This window comes from Helicoverpa armigera, chromosome 27, assembly GCF_030705265.1.
Source record: "Helicoverpa armigera isolate CAAS_96S chromosome 27, ASM3070526v1, whole genome shotgun sequence".
Classification (NCBI taxonomy): Eukaryota; Metazoa; Arthropoda; class Insecta; order Lepidoptera; family Noctuidae; genus Helicoverpa; species Helicoverpa armigera.
This window is the reverse complement of record NC_087146.1, coordinates 4,930,163-4,953,036: the sequence shown is the minus strand read 5'-3', so window position 1 is coordinate 4,953,036 and position 22,874 is coordinate 4,930,163. Positions and strand designations below refer to the sequence as shown.

Below are 22,874 nucleotides of genomic sequence, written 5' to 3'. Positions count from 1 at the left end.
TCGAATATAATTAATTTTATGTCGACGTTTTCTGGTGCTATGTTTTGTCACCTGATTTTGAGATTTTTCGAAAATACTTGTGAGCATATTTTTTTTTTGGATTTTTCTCCTTTAGAAAATTGCACCTTTTATTTGTAAAATTACACTAGGATAAATTGTGGCCAATTATTTTTGTAGATATGTTCAAAAAATAATTTTCATTTACTTGACTTGCTAAAATAAAAACCAATGAAAGAATTGTACAATTTAAACTGAAAAAGATTGGCCCCTTGTCTATGGAATTTAACTTTTATTTTTAATTATAAATAATAAGTTATGGTGTCTACTTAAAACATGATTTCAAGGTACTTATAAATAGTGTAAATAAAATTAAATGAGAAATAAATAAATTGTGATAAAGCTATACTTCGAAATTTTCTTAAAATATTATTATTTTTAACACTCGAATACTTTGTGAAACTGGTTGTAGAATGTTTAAGTGAACAGTTAAATTAATTAAATGGTTAATATAAAATACGTGCGTTTTTCGACTAAATATTATTACTAAAATAACTGTTGGAGACTAGTTTTTAACTATGGATTTCTTTGGAATTTTATTTACTATACTCTATCCACGGAAGCAAGAGCTAAAAGGTAAACAAATAATGACAATGACATGAATGTCATTCTTTGTTTACCTTTTAGCTCTTGCTTCCGTGGATAGAGTATAGTATATTCCACTTTCACGCATAGGACATAAAAAATATTAATAGACATTAAATAATACATTTTTGACCAAAAATAAACCTGCAAAATGCAGCTTATTAAATCAAATAAATATGGAAAACACATTACCCTTCTTCAAAGTTGGGTAAAAACCAGTATTTATCTATTTTAATCAAATATAAAATTATATACATTGAAAACTAATTCGTGGTTGTACATACACCATCGTACTAATATCATAAATGCTCATAAAAAGTAGCCTTCCTCCATAAATGGTATAATAAAATTGAAATACTTTTTAAATCTGACTTACTCTGAATAAAATAAAAAAATTAAATACTGGTCCGTTCCTGAGATTAGCGCAATCAAACAAACAAACTCTTGAGCCTGATAAAGTCAGTTTTTCATACATAACATGTAAATATGAATCTTCCTACTGTACATGCTTTAATTAGCTGTATTTTACAACCATTCTGTAAAAATCCATATAAAAAAAGAATTAAATTATAGCCCCCCCCTGACCCTATTTCCCGTGTTTTAATTATTTTTATATATTTTTTTCTTTACGACATTTTTATGCAACATATATTCAACATGATACGGTTTTTCTTACAGAATGGTTATAAAATTACCACTATATGTAGATTTTGTAATTTCAAAACTTTTTCTATTTAAACAATAGTCGGAATTAGTAGAAGGGTTTTTAAAGGGTTTCTAGTATGTTATAGCCAGAATTTTCCTACTTGACTTGAAAATCAATCAGAAAGCAGGCTTTATTTTCTCAAAGATCATCGTTAAATTGTGGCTTTTAAAACTCAAGTTTTGAAAATTCTGTATTTCAAAATTCTCTATGGGATTCATTATGTACGGTCGACAATCCTTGGTCTAGCATCTACCAAAACAGATTTTTTTTTAAAGAACCAATGAAATTTCTCCACTCAGTGATACTGATATGATGTCCTCCTAGCTGATTATCGGCTACGGCGGCTGTTCTCAAGTAAGGAGATCAGCCAGCTGCGCAGGACATATTATAGTGCACAAGCATTTGCGCAGACACAGGTGCACTCACTATTCCTTAGGGATACTACCTACTGAGCGCTTGAATAAATTGTATTAGTTGTTTAAAATCTTCTTCACTGTGGTAAAATCTCAAGTTTGGATATTTGGATGCGCAAATAGATCTTTTAGTATTAAAATTTTGTATTGCGCAGCTAATATCCTAACTTCAGGCTAGCCAAGAAACAGCGACCGTACTAAAACACTAGAATAAATTTTATCACAAAGATTCTTCTTTGTATTTTGTTCCTAAACTTGTACTTACGTATATGAATTATTGTGAATAAGTGTTACTTAATATCTACTTAAATACCACCATTGTATCGGATACAAAATACAAAAAATAAAATTGTTGTAAATAATTCCATTTATTTTTTTCTTGCTTCATCTTTTGATAATTTTTGTATCTGATACAAAAGTGGGCATCGAATTGAAAACTCAACAAAAAAGTTATTAAGGTGCGTTTAATTTTATTAGAAAAAACGTTAAAATGCATTTCATTTTTAAATAAATTGGTTAAGTTGATATTTAACACAAATAAGTTGCTTTTTGTCTGTAAAGTGCTGCGTTTTGATATCGATTATCGATAAATGATAGTCGCATCACTAGCTTTCATTTATCGATGTCGATAATAATTGAGGCTAACTTATTTAAAATGTTATGGACCATTGTATGTGTGGTATTCCTTTTGAAATATCTGTTCATAAATATTAAAAAAAAAATGCTATAATTATTTATAGTGATGTTCTATGGCCTAATAGAAATTTTTCAACAATATTCATGAACAAATATTCGAAAGTTGAATAAAACAAAAGTAACTATAGAAAAGCAGTTTGTAAGTACGTTCTTAAGTTATTTTTAAGCGATTTTTGATTTTATTGGTGTTTGCAAATCATGTTTGATGAGAATGTAAATATCGACAAACTGACCGATTCTCAGTTTTGTAAGATATCAAGGAAATGTGTAAAAATGTGATCGCGATGCGAGCTATGTGTGATAAAATGAAACTTGGACATACTTTGCTATATATTGTAATAAAATATAATTCAAATTCATAATTTTTAAACGGTTTTTATTTTAACCTGATCCTGTAGGGTGGGGATGTGATACTCAAAAGGCTGACTGGTCAACATTATTTCACATACTTTTTTTTATTATTTTGGTTCGTATAGGTAAGATTGAATAATTATATTATTCCTTTCTATACTAGGTGAAAACGGGAAACTAGTAAAAACTACTAAATAAAAGTCATAACTTCTAAATAAACTTTTATAATGATCGAGTTAGTTTAAAAACTGTATACAATATATCTTGTAGCTTCTTATTTAACTAATAAAGTTGCCAATCTTGGAGTAACTTTCACATGAATACTAAATGCATAATATCATTACAAATTAAACTTAACACACCTTACATCTTTGAGTTAAAATTTCTTTAAATTGCCATTAACGTCCCATATCTTTTTCATATAAAATAGTGTGTTAAAAAATCATTTTTTCATATAAAAGTTTCACCAAGTTCACACTTTTCATTATAAAAAATCAAACAAGTTATTTAGCACATTTAATATATTATTTAATTGTGATTTCTATACAAATCAAGGCGTGACTCGCTTGGGATCGCGCGGGAACATCGAAGTTTTACGAATATTGTCCAGTCCCAGGTACAACATGACTACTCGCTCCATACCGATACCACCACCTGAAATTGTAAATTAAGAATATAAATAAAAATGAATTGTTGTTCGTTAGTCTGATTAAAACTTGAGAACGGCTGGGCCGATTGAGCTGATTTTGTTTTTAAAATGTTTGTCTAAGTCCAGGGTAGGTCTAAACGGTGAGCAAATAAGAAAAAAATGCGAAAATAAAAAAAAGTATTGTGTAAAATATGCCTCCAATAATTAGGCGGTACGAAGTTCGCCGGGTCAGCTTGTGAAGAATAGAATAGAATATTTTTATTTGTAAAACATAGGTGTTGATAAAATAAAGAGAAGAATAAGAGTAAGAAGAATAAGAATCTTTGTTTGCAGAGACACGGCATTACATACAGGTGTTTTGGTAAAGTTGCATAAAGTACATGCATATCTCACCGCTCAATCGGTATGCAAATTTTGAGTTGACACTGGTACATACTACATTAAAAAGGATATATAAAAGTGTCATTTTCAACAATTCAATAAAATGACCAACAATTGAGAGAATACAATTATTAAAATCCCTACTAATATTATAAATGCGAAAGTAACTCTGTCTGTTACGCTTTCACGTCTAAACCACTGACTTTAATAAAATTTGGTACAGAGTTAGAGTTGTTGACCCTGAGAAAGAACAAAAAAACCACGAAGAACTGGTTACCCTACCGAACGACAATAAAACGCTCTTTTTCACGACGCCGCAACACAAACTGCCGATTTTAGCGTTGCGACGACGCAACGCGTTTATGTGTGGTAGGTAGATGTTTCGACCCATAGGGGAGTACATAGAGTGTACATAGGGGAGTACATAGAGTGTACATAAGGGAGTACATAGAGTGTATTGGATAATTTATATGTAGAAAGTTGAATAATTACCCGCATGAGGAGGACATCCCAGTCTAAACGATTCAATGTAGGCTGCTATCTTCGAGATATCTGAAATATAATAAACTAACGTTATAAACTCTTTAGCAAAACAAACTTCTTGGTTTTACGGACTTTATGTGTGCTGCAAAAGGTTTTAATGGCTGGAATCAGAAGTAGTTCCCACAGGTCGCGGGTGAAACCGCGGGGAACAGCTACTACTTAATATTATAAAGCTGAAGAATTTGTTTGTTTGCTTGAAGATGTTAATAATCACAGGAATTATTGGTCTGATTTTAACTCTCTGTCTGTTACGCTTTCAGTCTTAACCGCTGAACTGATTTTAATAAAATTTGGTACAGAGATATAGTTGACCTTGAGAAAGAACATAGGATAGTTTTTATCCCGGGTTTTTGAAGAATTCTCTCGGAAACGTGATATAGCCGAACTCTTCGCGGGCGAAGCTGCGGGCGGAAGCTAGTAAGCTGATAAATAAATAAATACTAGTATAACAATATAAAACATACCGATGCCATGATGTTTAGCTCTCTCCGTGAGGAACTCGGGATCGTGTATCCTCTGCGCTCCGCTCAGGATCTCCTCACCACGCATAAACATGTCATATGAGTTTGATACTTTCTGTAACATAACAAATATTAATTCATGATTAATAAAATAATCTCGTCGGAAGTCGTGGTGGCCTAGTGGTTAAAGGACCAACCTCTCAAGTATGAGGGCGCGGGTTCGATCCCAGGTCAGGCAAGTACCAATGCAACTTTTCTAAGTTTGTATGTACTTTCTAAGTATATCTTAGACACCATTGACTGTGTTTCGGATGGCACGTTAAACTGTAGGTCCCGGCTGTCATTGAACATCCTTGGCAGTCGTTACAGGTAGTCAGAAGCCAGTATGTCTGACACCAGTCTAACCCAATACCCTTTGTATTGTGTTCCCCGCATAACTGGGTTGAGGGAATCAGATAGACAATCACTCCATGCGACACACTGGTACTCAGCTACATGCGGTTAGACTGGAAGCCGACCCCAACATAGTTGGGAAGGCTCGGAGGATGAACTCACCGGGTTGTCAGCATCAGGCATGGTATAGAAGGGTCTGACAGCTAGCGGGTACTTGTCTAACACGTAGAAGTCGGTGTCGTACTTCGCTCGCACTAGTCTGCCGAGCAGCTTTTCGTCAGGAGTGGAGAGGTCGTCTTCATCGCCGATTGTCACTCCTGGAATAGGTGGTTAAAATATTGAAATAAAAAAAGCATACAAAAAAAAATATCACTAAGAAAAAAAACCGGTCTAAAGCGAGTCGGAATCGCGCAAGACAGTTCCGGTTCTATATAAAACAAAAAATATAAAACGTATTTTGATTTTCAATTTGCTGTGCATATTTCTACGTTTTACCAATTTCTTCGTTATCAATTTTAAGTTCATACTAGCTTTCATAAAAGCTACTACAACTACCTAAAATAGTTATTCTACGTAGTTTTCCCTTTAGTAATCTTTACTATGCTATGACACGGCAACAGAAATGAATCATCTGTGAAAACTAACTAATAATGGCGTCCACGTCCGATTACGGTCACGGCGACTGTTCTCATATAAGGAGATCAGCCAGCTGCGCAGGACATATTATAGTGCACGAGGGTTTGCTTGGACACAGGTGCACTCACTACTCCTTCACTCTCTGCGCGCGATGGGACGACAATCCGACACCACCGGGGAGAGATCAGGCGCAGGACCGACATTTACGTGCTCTCCGATGCACGGGTGTATCAATCACCAGCTTCCAGGCTCCGGGCTGCTCCGTGAAAGTCTTCTAAAACCCACAAAGCGATTTCGGCCCGACTCGGGAATCGAACCCGAGACCTCGTGCTCAGCAGCCGCGCTTGCGACCACTAGACCAACGAGGCATACAAAATGTATGTAACGTTTCACATCCGTGCCCCGTACGAGCCACGCACACGGCACGCCCCAGACACGGCCCGGCCTAATATAAATCATCCCTTATTCTACGTAGTTTTCCCTTAAGTAATCTTTACTATGCTATAACACGGCAACAGAAATAAATCATCTGTGAAAAATCTAGCTTCCACAGTGAATCAACAACAGCCTGGTGCAATCTCAATAATAAATTCCCGTCTTACGGAACCCTTAAAAGTCTATTCACATAACAATGTAATTAATTAAAAGCCTAGCCAAATAAGTCGTGGTGGCCTACTGGGTAAAGAACCAACCTCTCGAGTATGTGGGTGTGGGTTCGATTACAGGTCATACAAGTACCAATGCAACTTTTCAAAGTTTGTATGTACTTTCTAAGTATATCTTGGACACCAATGGCTGATAAAAAGGTGAAGGAAAACATCTTGAGGAAACCTGGACTATATAGTCTGAAATCACCAACCCGCATTGAGCAAGCGTGGTGATCAATGCTCAATCCTTCTCCTTGTGAGAGGAGGCCGCAGCCCAGCAGTGGGACGATAAAAAGGCTGTAACAGTAACAGTAGCCAAATTACCAGCTTCTCTGAGCATCTGTATGGCCTGAGGGAACTGCAGCACGAGCGGGGGCTCGAGGAACTTGAACGGCTCCACGCGGTACTGCTGACCTACTGTCGCTATCTCTGATGCGTACCTGGAAAATAGAGAATATTTGTTTTAGTACTTTTTGACCTTAGAAAGAAGTAAGTGTTCTGCTTTCTCAGACTTTTAATTTATTTTAAGTTTTTGAGAAATTGGGGCAGTTATTTTGGTAACCATCAACAGAGGAATTTGACCTCATTGACCGTCTTTCTGATGAGTTACACTTCACTTGACCTCACTTTTAGAGGAGTTGGATCTCCTGTTGACATCCATTTTTGGTTGTAATTTCTGAGTTTGGCCACATTTGTCCCCCTTTGCGACAAGTTGACCTTGACCTCATTTTCTTAGGAGTTATTATACTTCTGAGGCGTATAACCCCATATAACTCTACGTTCCAGGGATTTTAACCCCCACTTGACACCACTCTGACCCCCGTATGACACTCACTACTGGGCGACGCTGCGGAACATCGGTGTCGAGCACCTCGTGGTAGTGCTGCTTGAACATCTGCAGCCCCCCCTCCCCCTCTCCGCGATCAGTTCCCACTACACTGACTAGCTATATGTGTGATCAACTACATCTAATTCGGTGTAGCCATGACAGTGAGATGGCTATTTCAGTGAAACTATCAGAGAAGCTACCTCGGATTTCTAGCTACATATCTAACAAATTTCATCAACATTGATGCAGACGTTTTAGTTACTTTGGGATTTTTATGATACCCCATTTGACCCCTTTTTCTAGGAGTTTAGCAACACTCTTTTGAGAAGTATCGATCGAGGAGAGACCCTTATTTGACACATTTTAGCAGGATTTGACCCCCTATTGACACCCGTATGACCCCCATATGACACTCACTCTTGTGCGAGGCTTCGGAACAGCTGCGTGAGGCTGCCGGCGATGGTGTCGAGCACCTCGTGGTAGTGGTGCTTGAACGACATCTCCAGGTCGAGTCCCACGAACTCCGTGAGGTGGCGGTGCGTGTTCGAGTCCTCCGCGCGGAATACTGCGCCTACTGTGAATACCTGGGAAATATATAAACGGTAAGTACATCTGTGCTAGTACCAGCTATATTTATTTGAAAATTTGCTGTTTCACAGTCTCAGGAGTCTAAAAGAAACTGCGCCCTAGTGAAATAATAAGTAGTAAGCCTTGGGATATTGGCTATATGCCAAGTCCCGTCAGAATCGGTCTAGCCATTTCTGAAAACATCCGAATAAACTAACAAAACTGTTATCTAATTTTATTTGTTTGCATAATTAATTTATAATTAATTTATGGCTGGGTTTTTGGTCGGACTTTCCATCAGACTCGAAAGGCGACCTAGATAAAAACTGAAATTCAACTATCGTTTTTTGACGTGACAACGTCTTATAAATCGATGGAGCCGGCTGCACGCACGAAAAAACATGACTCATGCGGCGTTACCTCGCTCTGAGGCGTTACTTCGCTCTGAGGCGTTACCTCGCTCTGAGGCGTTCCGTTTAAGGCTTGAAGTGCAAGCGAGAGCACGCAGCGAGCGACAAAGAGGCACAATCGGCAGCTACTCACGTTGTCACGTTCAACTATCGTCAGTAAAAAGACTTTACAGACAATGGTTTTTTTTTAAGAAAATGATGGTGCAAAACATAACCCTTCTTGGTAACGTAACCTTTCATGGAAGTCGGCGAAAAAGTATAATTTTATTAAGATGATTATTTTTCAAACATTATTTACTATACACCATCCTTCTTCATTTGAGTGAAATATTTACAAAATTACCTTATCAAAATCAGCAGCGATGGCCATCTGCTTGTACAGCTGCGGGCTCTGCGCGAGGTAGGCGGACGACTTGAAGTACGACACGGTGAACACGTTCGCGCCGCCCTCGGACGCCGCCGAGATTATCTTCGGCGTGTGGATTTCTACAAAACCTGAGGAGGAAAATGGTACAAATTATCAAATTAAATAATCATATTTATTTCTGCTAATAGGTTTACAAAATCACTTCGTCAATTAACTGTGTCCATTGTATATGTTATGGACCAAGTGATAAATTGGGCAGTATACATAATGCCCGGTCATTATGAATAATGCCCAATATGAGAGTGCAATTTGATAATAATTATTCACACAATCAAATTGACCGGGCACTATACATATTGCCCGTGACCTTTTGGGCAAAGTAATACAAACATATTTTATTTCATTTTTTTTATTGTTACCTATTGACATTTAACTTAAAATAAACTAAATATCACACATCCCATATCAATTGACAGAGCATAGAAGTAAGCATGCAACATGCAGCAAGCATGGCTTCTGTCACGGCTCCGGCGCTGCGGGGCTCCGGCGGTCCCATGCGAGCTTATCGTCGCAGATGGTTTTCACGCTCACCGCCGCAGCTTCGGCTTGCTGGCCGGCCCTCTGCACTCTAGGGGTAGGGCAGACAAGACTACGTGGAGTCGGTTTTGCAGCCATTCGTTTTCGTCACTAAGTTCAGTTTTTAATATAATGTTTTGAATCCAAATTAAATTCTACCATAAAAAAAACGAGCCAAGAAAAATGAGATCAAGAAAAACGAGGCCGAGTTAGTAAATTAGATGACAATTGTCCAATTAATAATTTTCTGGCTAGACTTATAATTTCCCATTAAAATAGAACATATAATTTAAAACACTAATCATAAAATATGTAGCAAGTAACAGGATTTATTTATTAGAACAACTGCCACCCTCGCACCGCATAAAATATAGCTTTATTATCAAATTGCCCAACTATCATGTAGCAATATAATAATGCCCGTGCCAAGTGATAAATAATGAAGTTAAGATAGTTATTAATCATGTGGCCCGATAAAGCTAGACATTATTCATAATGCTCGGGCATTATAAATAATGCCCGAATTAATCACATGGTCCATAACATATATAATCTGAGGGCACGGCAGTGCCCCAGCCAAGACTCGAGCAAAGCGGGCACGGCCGTACCATCTTTTCTCGAAGCGTTTCGCGGCTATTTCAGCCCCCTGTATCTTCCATGTGAACAAAGCTAGGAGTTTAGGTTTTCGATGACCAAGAGTAAGTATTAGAACAAGCTCAGTCCCAAAATTACAAGAAATTTGAATAAACATTTTACGAGTTATGAGCGATCAAAGTTACACCATTTTGTCACTGACTCACTCACTGACCGATCATCAAAAGTCTAAGGTACTTCTAGCAAACTTAGAACCTTCAAATTTGGCACCAAGATAGGTTATTGGCTACATATAAAGGAAAAATTATAAAAACCTTAAAACTTAATAAAAAATAGGAAACAAATTTATATTTGCGGTTTTTCAAGAACATTGTGTATGAATTTTGACTGCGTTGATAACTTTGTTATTTATTTATGTACAAAATGTTACTATTTGTTTTATTGTTACGTAGTGTGGTATATTGTTATTATGTATTAAATATACATACATATGAATAAAAAAGCTAGGTTAAAATAAAATGAATAATGATAAAATCTTTCATATTAATGCAGTGCGATAAATACTGCATGCTCGCTCGATAGATGGCGTTGTCCTGGTCTAAATCGCGCTACGGTTTTTAGTTAAAAAAAAAAACAAATAATTTCATGTGATAGCGCCATCTACCTCTGAAATAAATCTCTTTTGTTCTAAAAGATATTTGATTCAGAAATTCGTCAATTTCGAAAATGATTAGTTTATTTTTTAAAAATGTTGATTACGTGCTACTTTAGGTCTACATATTTAGTGTGTTATATATTTAGTTAGTTGCATGTAAGTTAATTTAATTTGTTATATACTATAGAAGAAAGAGATACTTAGAGAAGAAAGAGACCTACAAAAAATAAATTAGATCCCATCAAAAACATTAAATGTAAAAAAAGCCAATCCTCTACGCAGTTACTCCACCGTAAAAAGTTTTGAGATCGCATAGAAGCCAAGTCCTGTTCAACTTTAATTGTAATAATAAATCAACATTTTGTGACTATATCAATTAAATAGTTTTGTTCACATTACAATAATATTGTCTTGGCCATGAGCACAAGTTAAAAGTCGCTCCTTGTAATAATGTGTAAATACCATTGAATTGATAAATTCTATATGGACATAATTTTACGATTGGACTGATTATGCACTGAAGAACTTAGACCACCATGAGATCACCATGGACTAATCATCCGCCATAGTACATGTGCAGGTCAGTGATGGATGATACTGACTGTCATTTAGTAACGATTGAATAAACTAAATGTATTTAATTCTGTGATATTAAACTCCATGTTTGACTTTCACCTCTCCAAGATATGCTGTATTATATTTGTAGTTTATTGTGCTCATGGCCAAGTCAATATTATTGTAATGTGAACAAAACTATTTAATTGATATAGTCACAAAATGTTGATTTATTATTACAATTAAAGTTGAACAGGACTTGGCTTCTATGCGATCTCAAAACTTTTTACGGTGGAGGAACTGCGTAGAGGATTGGCTTTTTTTACATTTAATGTTTTTGATGGGATACTAGTTCACCATTATCTAATGACACTATACTATAACTATAACTTTATAACTTCTGTTGCAACTTTTTTCTTTTTATATAAGTACTAGCGACCTGACCCGGTTTCGCACGGGTGTACTATTTAAAGATGTTATTATACATATAAACCTTACTCTTCAATAACTCCATCTAATAAAAAAAAACGTATCAAAATCCTTTGCGTAGTTTTAATAGGGACAGAGAAAGCGACTTTGTTTTATACTATGTAGTGTTTGGGCATATAAGTACTATATATTTTGTGAAATGATTGTAGTTATAGATTTAATAAACCCAGTTCAAATCAAATTCAAATGTATTTATTTTGCGAATATGGGTACATACATGTAGATCTTATTTTATTTTACAAAAGGAGCCCATTCCTATCAATCATTCTTATGACCCTGAATCATTTAAATATTTTTGAACGAATTTATATTTTATCTTTTTAAAAGGATTGGCTATTTGTTATTTTAGAAAATGTTGTTCAAAACGCGTTCTTTTAATTTTAAGTAACTGCACCTTGCTTAGTGAGTATATCTCTGAAGAGTCGACAGACGCCGGCCTCTATCCGGAAGATGGCCTGGTTGGCGGGGGTGCGCAGGTCCAGCACGCGGTTGTCCAACCGAGTGTCTTGGTTCACGCGGATACGAAGCGCCTCTGGGTCCTGTTGGAAAAAATATATTTTAAAATCATTTATTTTACTAGCTTCCAGCTGGGATTCGAGGAGATTGTTTCCTGTATGTGGATTAAAAGTAGCCTATATGTTATTCAGGTATATAAGTTATATTGCTGAAAATTCTCTTTACTACATATTAATTTCATATACTGACATACTCGGTATATGGTATTGACTCAATACCATACCAAAACTCGGTCTTTAACCTACCAAAACTCGATCTTTAACCTACCAAAACTCGGTCTATTCTATACCAAAACTCGGTCTATATCTTACCAAAACTCGGTCTACGCTATACCAAAACTCGGTCCAACCACAATACTCACGTCATTCTTTTCGGGCCTGGCCGCATCCTCAATCTGCAGCGGCAGCTGTGTCCTGGCGGCAGACACGAGCCAGATCTCCGCGGCCGCCAGCTCCACGTCACGCACTGTGCACGACTCTATAGGGGAGGCCGTCTTCACTACGGTAGCTTACCATACCAATACTCGATCTATATCATACCAAAACTCGGTCTACCATTCTGAAACTCGGTCTATACCATACCAAGACTCGGTCCATAACAAAACTCGGTCTATACCATATCTAAACCCGGTCCGTAAAATACCAAAACTCGGTCTATACCATACCAAAACTCGGTCTGCACCAAACCAAAACTCGGTCTATACCATACCGAAACTCGGTCTATACCATATACCAAAACTCGGTCTTTATCATACCAAAACTCCATCTGAATCAAACCAAAACCCGGTCTATACATACCGAAACTCGGTCTATATCATACCGAAACTTGGCCTAAACCATACCTAAAGACGGTCTATACCGAACTAAAACCAATATACCGAACTAAAACTCGGTCTTTACAATACCAAAACCCGGTCGAACTACTACATTACTCACGTCATTCTTCTCGGGCCTCGCAGCATCCTCAATCTGCAGCGGCAGCTGTGTCCTGGCGGCAGACACGAGCCAGATCTCCGCGGCCGCCAGCTCCACGTCACGCACTGTGCACGACTCTATAGGGGAGGCTGTCTTCACTACGATCTATACCATACCCAAACTCGGACTAAACCATACTGAAACTCGGTCTATACCATACCAAAACTCGGTCTATACCCTACCCAAAACTCTGTGCGTAACATACCGAAACTCGGTATATACTGTACCAAAACTCGGTCTATAACCAACCTTATCTCGGTCTAAACCATACCAAAACTCGGTCAATACCTTACCAAAACTTGGTCTATCCATACCAAAACTGGGTCTTTACCATACCAAAACTCGGTCTAAACCATACCAAGACTCGGTCTATACCATACCGAAACTTGGTCTACAGCATACCAAAACCCGGTCTAACTACTCAATTACTTACATCATTCTTCTCAGGCCTGGCAGCATCCTCAATCTGCAGCGGCAGCTGTGTCCTGGCGGCAGACACGAGCCAGATCTCCGCGGCCGCCAGCTCCACGTCACGCACTGTGCACGACTCTATAGGGGAGGCCGTCTTCACTACGGTCTATACCATACCAATACTCGATCTATATCATACCTAAACTCAACCTGTACTGTGCCTAAACTCGGTCTATACCATACCAAGACTCGGTCCATAACAAAACTCGGTCTATAGAATATCAAGACTCGGTCCATAACAAAACTCGGTCTATAGAATATCAAGACTCGGTCCATAACAAAACCCGGTCTATACCTAACCAAAACCCAGTCCAGACACATTTTTAGAAACTTACATCGTTCTTCTCAGGCCTGGCAGCATCCTCAATCTGCAGCGGCAGCTGTGTCCTGGCGGCAGACACGAGCCAGATCTCCGCGGCCGCCAGCTCCACGTCACGCACTGTGCACGACTCTATAGGGGAGGCGGTCTTCACTACGGTGGCGAAAACGTCTATTATTGATTCTTTTGTTATGCTGTGGGGAAAAAGAAAAGGTAAGTTAAAAGGTGGAAGTTGAACTAAAGTTGATCTAAAAATATGTATTATATGCAGGTCGATTTTGTCTAGCGAAAGAGGGTGAGTCATACTTTTGTGTATGTGTAAGCTGTCGAGTCGCCGAATTATGTATGGCTCGCACCCTTTCGTGAAATAAAATATCTATATTTTTAATTTATTTTACAATAAATAAGTGTTCTGTAATGGCAACAGAGTGAAGAAGTCTTTAAAAAACCAATAGCATTCCTCCGCTCAGAGATATTACTGAGCGATGGTCGTTGCCTAACGAAGTTATATTGGTAGATAAAAACTTCTTTGGTGAAGTCAAAGTCCAATCTTTTATTTCACAAGTACTCATGAGAAATTAAAACTATGTGTATCTAATTAAATAATATTGAATTTGCTTATTCCAAATGTAGTTTCTTATGGAGCAGAACGTGCAAGAAACTTCATGGTCTGGTCATAAAACATAAATTACACTTACTTGCCGGTAAACTTGACCATCTGCTTGCTGACTGCTCGCTCCTCGTTCACACTGATGAGCAGCTGCACAGTGCTGCTGCTCTGTCTCAGCACTGCGAAGCACTGCTTGCCTTTAGCTCGAGATGTTTGGAGACTGATGATTGTATCACACTTACTTGCCGGTAAACTTGACCATCTGCTTGCTGACTGCTCGCTCCTCGTTCACACTGATGAGCAGCTGCACAGTGCTGCTGCTCTGTCTCAGCACTGCGGCACTGCTTGCCTTTAGCTCGAGATGTTTGGAGACTGATGATTGTATCACACTTACTTGCCGGTAAACTTGACCATCTGCTTGCTGACTGCTCGCTCCTCGTTCACACTGATGAGCAGCTGCACAGTGCTGCTGCTCTGTCTCAGCACTGCGAAGCACTGCTTGCCTTTAGCTCGAGATGTTTGGAGACTGATGATTGTATCACACTTACTTGCCGGTAAACTTGACCATCTGCTTGCTGACTGCTCGCTCCTCGTTCACACTGATGAGCAGCTGCACAGTGCTGCTGCTCTGTCTCAGCACTGCGAAGCACTGCTTGCCTTTAGCTCGAGATGTTTGGAGACTGATGATTGTATCACACTTACTTGCCGGTAAACTTGACCATCTGCTTGCTGACTGCTCGCTCCTCGTTCACACTGATGAGCAGCTGCACAGTGCTGCTGCTCTGTCTCAGCACTGCGAAGCACTGCTTGCCTTTAGCTCGAGATGTTTGGAGACTGATGATTGTATCACACTTACTTGCCGGTAAACTTGACCATCTGCTTGCTGACTGCTCGCTCCTCGTTCACACTGATGAGCAGCTGCACAGTGCTGCTGCTCTGTCTCAGCACTGCGAAGCACTGCTTGCCTTTAGCTCGAGATGTTTGGAGACTGATGATTGTATCACACTTACTTGCCGGTAAACTTGACCATCTGCTTGCTGACTGCTCGCTCCTCGTTCACACTGATGAGCAGCTGCACAGTGCTGCTGCTCTGTCTCAGCACTGCGAAGCACTGCTTGCCTTTAGCTCGAGATGTTTGGAGACGGGCTGGAAGAAAAATTGGTGATTAGACCATTTTTTACTATGGTAAAGGGAGGTGTTTAGGCTCAAGTTCATGTAAAATGCCCGTATTTCATATTCTTTGTTAAGTCTGCAGTTGTTTTAAGCAAACTGACGATTATGTTATCAGTGAACTTGCGCCTTATAAATACTGACTTCTGCTAGCGGTTTCAACCACTTTCTAACGAAACTCCTTAACTCATTTAGAAAAACAGTAGCCTAATCCTTTCTCAGTTGTGACAGATGTTATGTTTGTACCTACTTTGTGATTTGTTTTCGTGAGATGTCAAGAATAATATTTTGTAATGAGGATGATTTGAAATAAAACATTTTGCTTTCTGATCTCGACCACGTTGTATCTTTTAACAGACAAAAGTTGCTTTCGCATTTATTTATTTATTTCAAAGCATACTACTATTATAACTCATTTAACCTCAAGCAAGTTATATCTTTCACATATTTACTACACTTCCAATATTTATAAAGAATGTATAGTCAATGTAAGGCCTGTACTATTTTCAAGAAAATGACCCATATACACCAATTTAAAATAACACCATTTACCTCTGACCCAAACATTCTGTCCATTCAGTTTGACGTTCAGATCCTTAACGTCAGTGTAGACTCGATCACGGTTCTCTCCGGTGGACTGGATCATCTTGAGCACTCCATAGCGGCCAACGGAGACGTCTGTCTCTGGGGCTTCAGCCTGGGGCTGGTTTGAGGCTGCCTGGAACATTAAATAGAAGATTTATTATTGATATTAAGGTGGAAGTTGAAGTTAAGTTAAGGTGAAGTTAACTGGTACTCAGCTGAATCCGGTTAGACTGGAAGCCGACCCCAACATAGTTGGGAAAAAGGCTCGGAGGATAATGATTAAGGTGGAAGTTAAATGCATAAAAATGTATTCTTTAAACACTACAAACAGCATTGGCCCAATGTGTAAACATACAATATACAATGTGTAAACATTGTAAGTTCGGTATTCAGCCATCAATCCGTCGAAAGTAACTCCGTGTGTCAGCAGGCCCCTTCAATTGTGGGTCCTATTTAGGGGACTTCATATTTTTCAAATTGGTGTTTTGCAACCTGTTGCCAATTAAAAACAAAATCAAATAGGCTGTTGGTCCATGTAGCACATTTGTACCTTGCAGCTAGTAAATCCAACATAGTTGGTAAAACATTAGACATAATTGTACAAATTTATGTAAAAAAACTCACCTTATGTTCAGCCTTTTTCTGTTGTTTTTCAGCAGCTTTGGCCGCCTTCTTGGCGGCTTTCTTACTGGCGGCCGCGTCTCCTTCCACTACCGGGGGCTGCTCTTCAGATACCACCATTTTGATTGGTTAACTGCAAAGTTGATGTGAAGAAATGTAAAATGGAAGTTTTTGAATGGATTTAAAATTGTAAGCTCAACTTTAAAAGGTGACAACTAACCATTATGTTTGAAGAAACCTTTTCAACACAATAATCTATGATTAAAAATAATTTAATCATCATAATGTTTGTTTTTGAGCTATGCTTACGGCGGCGTAGAATTTTACTTTAACTGTTTCATTCATAAATCCAATTGAATTCAATTACCTACAAGGTATGACTAATCATGTGTGTAATGTTTAGGCACAGGTATGATGCATATTAATTCGTTTTTTCAGTTTAACCAACTTCCCAAGAAGAAAGAGGTTCTCTAATAATTATTTTATAAAATAATTTAGATGTGTTTGTAAGTTTTTTGCAACAAAACTGCAGTTCTTTATATAAATTTCGATCAAAACAGCATAACCTTCTATACAATAGCTTTGGCCTTCTCATATAGTTGATAATTACATCATTTATACACTATGTACATAGGTACCTATTTACCTTACTTTTGACATTATAAATTTTGACAAGAATAATATTAATTATAACACTGTTAACTATGCAGTTAGCACTGTTTTATCACTAAAACCGCAACGAAACGGATATGTAGAGGTTATCAGTATTAAAACCTTACCTCTTTACACGATGTATTAAAATCTTTTTACTGAAATCTCTTTTGTAGTGGACCTACCGGTTCCTTTGCGGAATAATAACACTGAATTTGAGTGAGAAAATAAAGTAAATGAAGCACAATATATTCGCAAAACAAACATGCAACTTGACACGTACTCCAAGATAAGGATAAACAACTACAAAAACTATAACAATGGTTTTAAAATTGCAATAACTTCACTCGAACTTGCATCATGCCTTCCGGGAAAAGTTGACACAAAACATAACAAACCCACCTAAACTTGTTTAAAGATAATAACTTAACTTATATTAGATATTATTCATGTGATATAAGTTAGTAAGTAATAGAAAAAAACGTGATATTTACCTAAAAATAGTGAGAAATAAGGTTATGTCAAATACGGTCACCACACAACTGTCAATGTCAAACGATTTACTTTTTATTTGCTAACAGGTCTGGCTATGGTATTTCGACTATACTGCTTAGTCTTTTGTAGATTTTCATTTCGCCCATAAAAGAAACACTGACTGTCGCTGATACAGACATACTGACTGTCGTTCTGAGGTCATTCTTTATCTAATTCTTCTTAAATTGTACGTAAGATCATAATAACTATTACTTAGTTTTAAATGCTGTTTCTTTTTCTTCTTCTTCTTCACTTTTCCCAGTTTTGTAGGAAATAAGGATAATCCTCATCGACTTACAGAAATATAGTCTAACCCTCAGAAAGTTCAGAACTGATCGTTTATGATTTTAGTTCTAAAATAAGAAAGGAGAACAAACACAAGCAAGCAGCTACGTCTCCCGTCAAACTAAGGACGCCATTAACAAACAAATAAAAGAAAAAGATTTTATAAGAAGGCAGACCTTGCGTCACGTTGGCATACGTCAATTATAACCATAAAAATTATCTGAGCCTTCCAAAACATTCACATAAACAATTGTGTAATGTATAAATTTGTCGTTCAAAATGTCCATTTTCATAACTGGCCCTAACTTAGCGATCACTGGGGCAGGCATATATAGATATATAATAAACAATAATTGGATAAAATGCCCGTATTTACTGCCAATATACCTGGTACCCTCAAAGTTGGTGACAGAATCGAAATTGGTGGTAAAATTAAAGAGAATGCTCGCAAGTAAGATGTGGTTTCTGTTATGTTTTATGTTGGTATCGAGTGGTGAGCTAATAACCTCCAAGATCTTTGAGAAGACTAACAAACTATGTTGTCCTGGGTCAAGGGAAGGGTGTCTCCTGAATGAGTTTTCTAATCTACTGTCTGCTGCTAATGCTTGTCTCAATTGATATAATCCTGTCGTCTGGAGGTGCATGACACCTATCCCTTTCCTGAACCAGGGTCAAAGCATATCTGGCAAACATAAGAGTTGTATGTAGTGTTCATGAAAAACTTACTGGAGGCCATAGTTTCTTACAAAAATGTTACTTCTCAGTTACTGCCATGTAACGACTCAGCGTGTTGTTACGCGTTTGCTGTATCGTGTCGTGTGCCATGGTATTGGGCTGTGAGAGTGAAGAAATAGAGATAGGACCTGTTTCTACGCAACTAAGTAAACAGCTGGCTGATCTTTACCCCGGGCGTCTTTATTATTACGTTATTTGGTAGTAACTAGTTCGTCTTCATCTATCGTTGGGACCTTACCACGAGCCCTCAGAGCTAACTGGTAAAGATACATGCCCACAAATGCCCTTAACCCTCAGAATGTCGGTGAACCTATGCGCTCAGGAGGGGGAGGAACCACGCGACGTGGTGCTACACTTCGACGTGAGGTTTCACCGGGACAACATCATATCCTTGTCGCGGAAGAACGGCATCTGGATCGGCAGCGGCAACTATGATACCAACTATAATATGTTTGTGCCAGGTTTGTGAACTATTTTGTCAATTTTGAGGCTTAAAGTGTAGACAGACTACAGTGCAGACTATTAACTATCGATCTTCGGCCATCAAAAACTCATCATAAAGTAGGATTTTTGACTGGTCCATGGAATGGTGACGAAAAACGTTAATACTACCAAATATTGCGTTTAATTATATATAAACCAAATTAAATCGTAATTTTTTGATGTCTGAGTAAAATTTTGCCACTACAATTCGGGAGACAAAGTGACATGGTAGACATCCAGTTTTACACCCCTTTGGTAAAACCTGTCTTGTCAAGGACTATTGCAGTTACCACTTGGTTGAGGTCAGTTAGGCAGTCGCTCCATGTGACACATTGGTTCTCAGCTGCATCCACTTAGACTGGAAGCAGACATCTGAAGTCTGTCCCCCAAGAAAAGGCTAGGCAGATGATTCTTTTCCCTCGATTTCTCCTTCCCCAGGAACGATATTCCGCATAATATTCGAGATAAAGGATACAGACGTGATCACCATCTACTGTCAGGGCAAGTTTCACTCCAACTTCTTGCCCAAGATACCGCTGACTATGGCCCGGTTTATCGTCGCTTGGGCGGACGTCGAAAGGATCACACATTGTTACTTCCATTTCTCGAATAAGGTTAGTTTGGTATTGTGTAACTAGACTAGCTTTTGCCATCACTTCGTCGTGGGTAAAATTGGTGGCCGTAGTTAGTCGCATAAATGTTTCAATACTTACGATTTCCCCTTTACTCCATTTTTTTATAAATGATGAACAGCATGCAACTTGTGTCAAGACAGGAGACTAACGTTACCATTATTTTGAACATGAAAAGGGTGCGCCATTCTCCCGGGCTGGTACCTAAAAAATGAGTTTTAGGCAGTGACTTGCGCCAGGTTCTGAGCCCCAATTAACTTGCTTACGTGTATCGGAAGTTTGTTGCACCATTTTTTCTTCCTATATCCAAAAACACATAGGAAGCCCTGAAAGTTAGGAGTTTTGGGCGCTGTCTTTTATAACTATTGACGTTCAAAAACTGTTGTTTTGCAGCCTATTTTTACCCGACTGCCAAAGAAGGAGGGTAATGTTTTGAATTAATTATTTTGTCTTTAAGTTGTATGATAACTAACCTGAATATTTCTCAGGCACTAGGTGATGAGGCCGTCGGTGGCGCTCCAGGCGCGTATCAGCCACAATCTCCTCGACCCACCATGGTAGCTGGCGATATCAAACGATGGTGAGAGACTTACACATTCTTTCTTTCTCAATAAGCTCTATGGCTAACACAGTCGCCGTGAATGTTGACAAAAAAAAAACTGAGATTTCTAAAGAAAATAGGCTTATTTATAGATGATATGAATACCAGTGCTAATTTCGTTATGAATGTTGAAAAAAAAATCTGATTTCTAAAGGAAATAGGCTTGGCTTGATGATGAATGCTAGAGTCTGGCCAACGAAAGCTGTCCACGAAAAAAGGCGGCAATTTTAAAAAATCAAGAGCTGCCAACCCCGGCTGTACGCTGCTTAAACGGAGTTGATACTTATTATTATTCTAAACTAATATGCGATATTTATATCAGTCTTTCATATCAGAACATTACGACTGTAATAACATTATTAAAAAATGCCATAGCATAGCCAGGGTATGGCATTTTTTAACTTCTGCATGCATTGAAGTCCACAGGGATGAATTAAAAAAAAAGTTATTACAAAACGTTTATTTGATGGAATAGATATTTTAATTTCATTACTGTTTCCGCAATTGTAAGTTTTATTTCCTCGTAGTCGTTGTCCTCGTCAATATTACCTGAAAAGTAGATACACGGTGAAAACTATTGCGTTTTTTTAAAATAAGTCAAAAGTATCAAGATGTTCAATGGAAATTCAAAAAACTAACCTAAAAGTGAAATGACTGAATCCAGTCGTCGTATTTTCTCTGCAAATTTCTGATTCAAATCACTTTGTACGTCTTTATATTAGTCAATCATAGTAAATAGAAGCTTTCTCGTCGAACTTTTGATTGTTTTCTGCATTATTTTAAACAAAACCAATGAAAATAAGATGAAATAAAATAACAAACTGACTTTATTAAGAAACGTCAATGGGATATTTTGACAGTTCTAAAATATTGCCATATTAAAAGTTTAGAAAATAATTCGTGGTCAGCTTTCGTTGGCCGGACTCTATTGCTATTATTAATTTTGTTCCTCTATTACTCCTTCTTCACGTTGCTAGTGCTAACTAAACCTAGTAGAAAACTTAACATCTGACAAAAGGTAGTGATCTTCTTTTTCCTATAGTCAGTTGTTGAGTTTGCTGCAAAGTTTTTCATCAGATGCTAGGAATATTGCATTTTCGAAGCTTTTTGTCAACATTTTTTTACGACTGGATCTAAATCTGTTAGATGCTTTTAGATACTAATACGTAAAACTTAATTCCAGCCAAAGGTTGCACAAAAAGTCGGTTCCCGGATCCCCTCAGCTGCACTCCTCGAACGAAAGCTCAGATGAAGACCAAAAACCAAGAACGAAAGCCGACGGCCGAGCCGACAGGTACTTCTACGAGACCCTCATGTGCCAACAGGCTGATCATCCGAAATTCGGCTCTCCAGAGTCTATGAAACGACGGGACCCAAGTTTAGCTAGAAGTAAAATAGAATATAGGAAGTATAGAGAGGTATCTGACACAGAGAAGGACAGCGAAGATTATTCGGAAGACATGCCTTCCAAACATATGGATTCTTCGCTCGTCGAGTCAGACGATGTGCTACAGGAATTGGGCCTAAAAAAGCGTAATAGGCGAGGCAAGTTCGCGCCATTTGCACAAGTCGTAAATTTTATGGGAAAGACGACCAGGAGAAATTAGTTCTGTGCTATGGTAATCGATTGTATTTCAACTGGTAGGTTGTGGTTCGCGCCATATTACTTTGCTGCTCTGGCTGTTTGACTCGCTTTTGTTCGTACAGATTTTGCTGGTCTGAAGTTGCCTTTTGACTTCTCACGAGTGGAAAAAATTGTGAACAAAATCGCAGCCTTGATAGAGGTGTCAAATGACTAAGTTCAGGGCGGTAAAGTTACGTGACGCGAACCGTTATAGTCGAGTTATTTTTCGTTTATATTTTTTGTAGTTTTGTTTGTATTTCTAATAGTGTTGTTTTTTTAACAATGACTAGCGGTAAACATGTTGGGGAGGTTCATTTTATTTACTATTATTTCTTAAAAGAATATATAGAATATTATGATTGTCGTCTTTACTGTTTAATGGAACATCAAGGTTAACATGTAATATTATAAATGACCGCTTTGGTTAAAAAATAATATATTTTGTAACAGTGTTTTTAAAATAAAAGTTTGGAAAAATTATCGATATTTTTATTTACATTCGA

The 22,874-nt window shown here is 37.9% G+C and overlaps 2 protein-coding genes across 2 annotated transcripts; one reads left to right on the top strand and one right to left on the bottom strand.

Moving 5' to 3' along the window:
• Positions 1–3,308: 3,308 nt before the first annotated feature.
• LOC110369611 (aspartate--tRNA ligase, cytoplasmic) lies at positions 3,309–18,077 on the bottom strand. Its single transcript, XM_064042099.1, has 13 exons — positions 17,972–18,077; positions 16,830–16,959; positions 16,173–16,338; positions 15,461–15,596; positions 13,857–14,034; positions 11,955–12,099; positions 8,668–8,819; positions 7,765–7,931; positions 6,843–6,958; positions 5,398–5,552; positions 4,846–4,957; positions 4,331–4,390; positions 3,309–3,462 (listed from the first exon to the last, which is right to left on the bottom strand). Exons 2-13 carry the CDS (start codon positions 16,944–16,946, stop codon positions 3,359–3,361), a joined length of 1,608 nt encoding a protein of 535 aa, XP_063898169.1. The 5' UTR covers positions 16,947–16,959; positions 17,972–18,077; the 3' UTR covers positions 3,309–3,358.
• A 356-nt stretch (positions 18,078–18,433) lies between these two features.
• Positions 18,434–22,851, top strand: LOC110384645 (uncharacterized). The gene is made up of 5 exons (XM_064042241.1): positions 18,434–18,747; positions 19,329–19,492; positions 19,953–20,128; positions 20,635–20,726; positions 21,931–22,851. Exons 1-5 carry the CDS (start codon positions 18,659–18,661, stop codon positions 22,352–22,354), a joined length of 945 nt encoding a protein of 314 aa, XP_063898311.1. The 5' UTR covers positions 18,434–18,658; the 3' UTR covers positions 22,355–22,851.
• The last annotated feature ends 23 nt before the right edge of the window (positions 22,852–22,874 follow it).

Coding starts and splice junctions, on each gene's coding strand:
- LOC110369611 (XM_064042099.1), bottom strand. CDS start 16,946: ATGGTGGTATCTGAAGAGCAGCCCCCGGTAGTGGAAGGAGACGCGGCC. Junction 8,820..11,954: donor AGATATACTCACTAAGCAAG/GTGCAGTTACTT, acceptor TTTCCTCCTCAG/GTTTTGTAGAAATCCACACG. Junction 4,958..5,397: donor TGCCTGATGCTGACAACCCG/GTGAGTTCATCC, acceptor GTTATGTTACAG/AAAGTATCAAACTCATATGA.
- LOC110384645 (XM_064042241.1), top strand. CDS start 18,659: ATGCCCGTATTTACTGCCAATATACCTGGTACCCTCAAAGTTGGTGAC. Junction 18,748..19,328: donor ATTAAAGAGAATGCTCGCAA/GTAAGATGTGGT, acceptor CTTAACCCTCAG/AATGTCGGTGAACCTATGCG. Junction 20,129..20,634: donor ACTTCCATTTCTCGAATAAG/GTTAGTTTGGTA, acceptor AATATTTCTCAG/GCACTAGGTGATGAGGCCGT.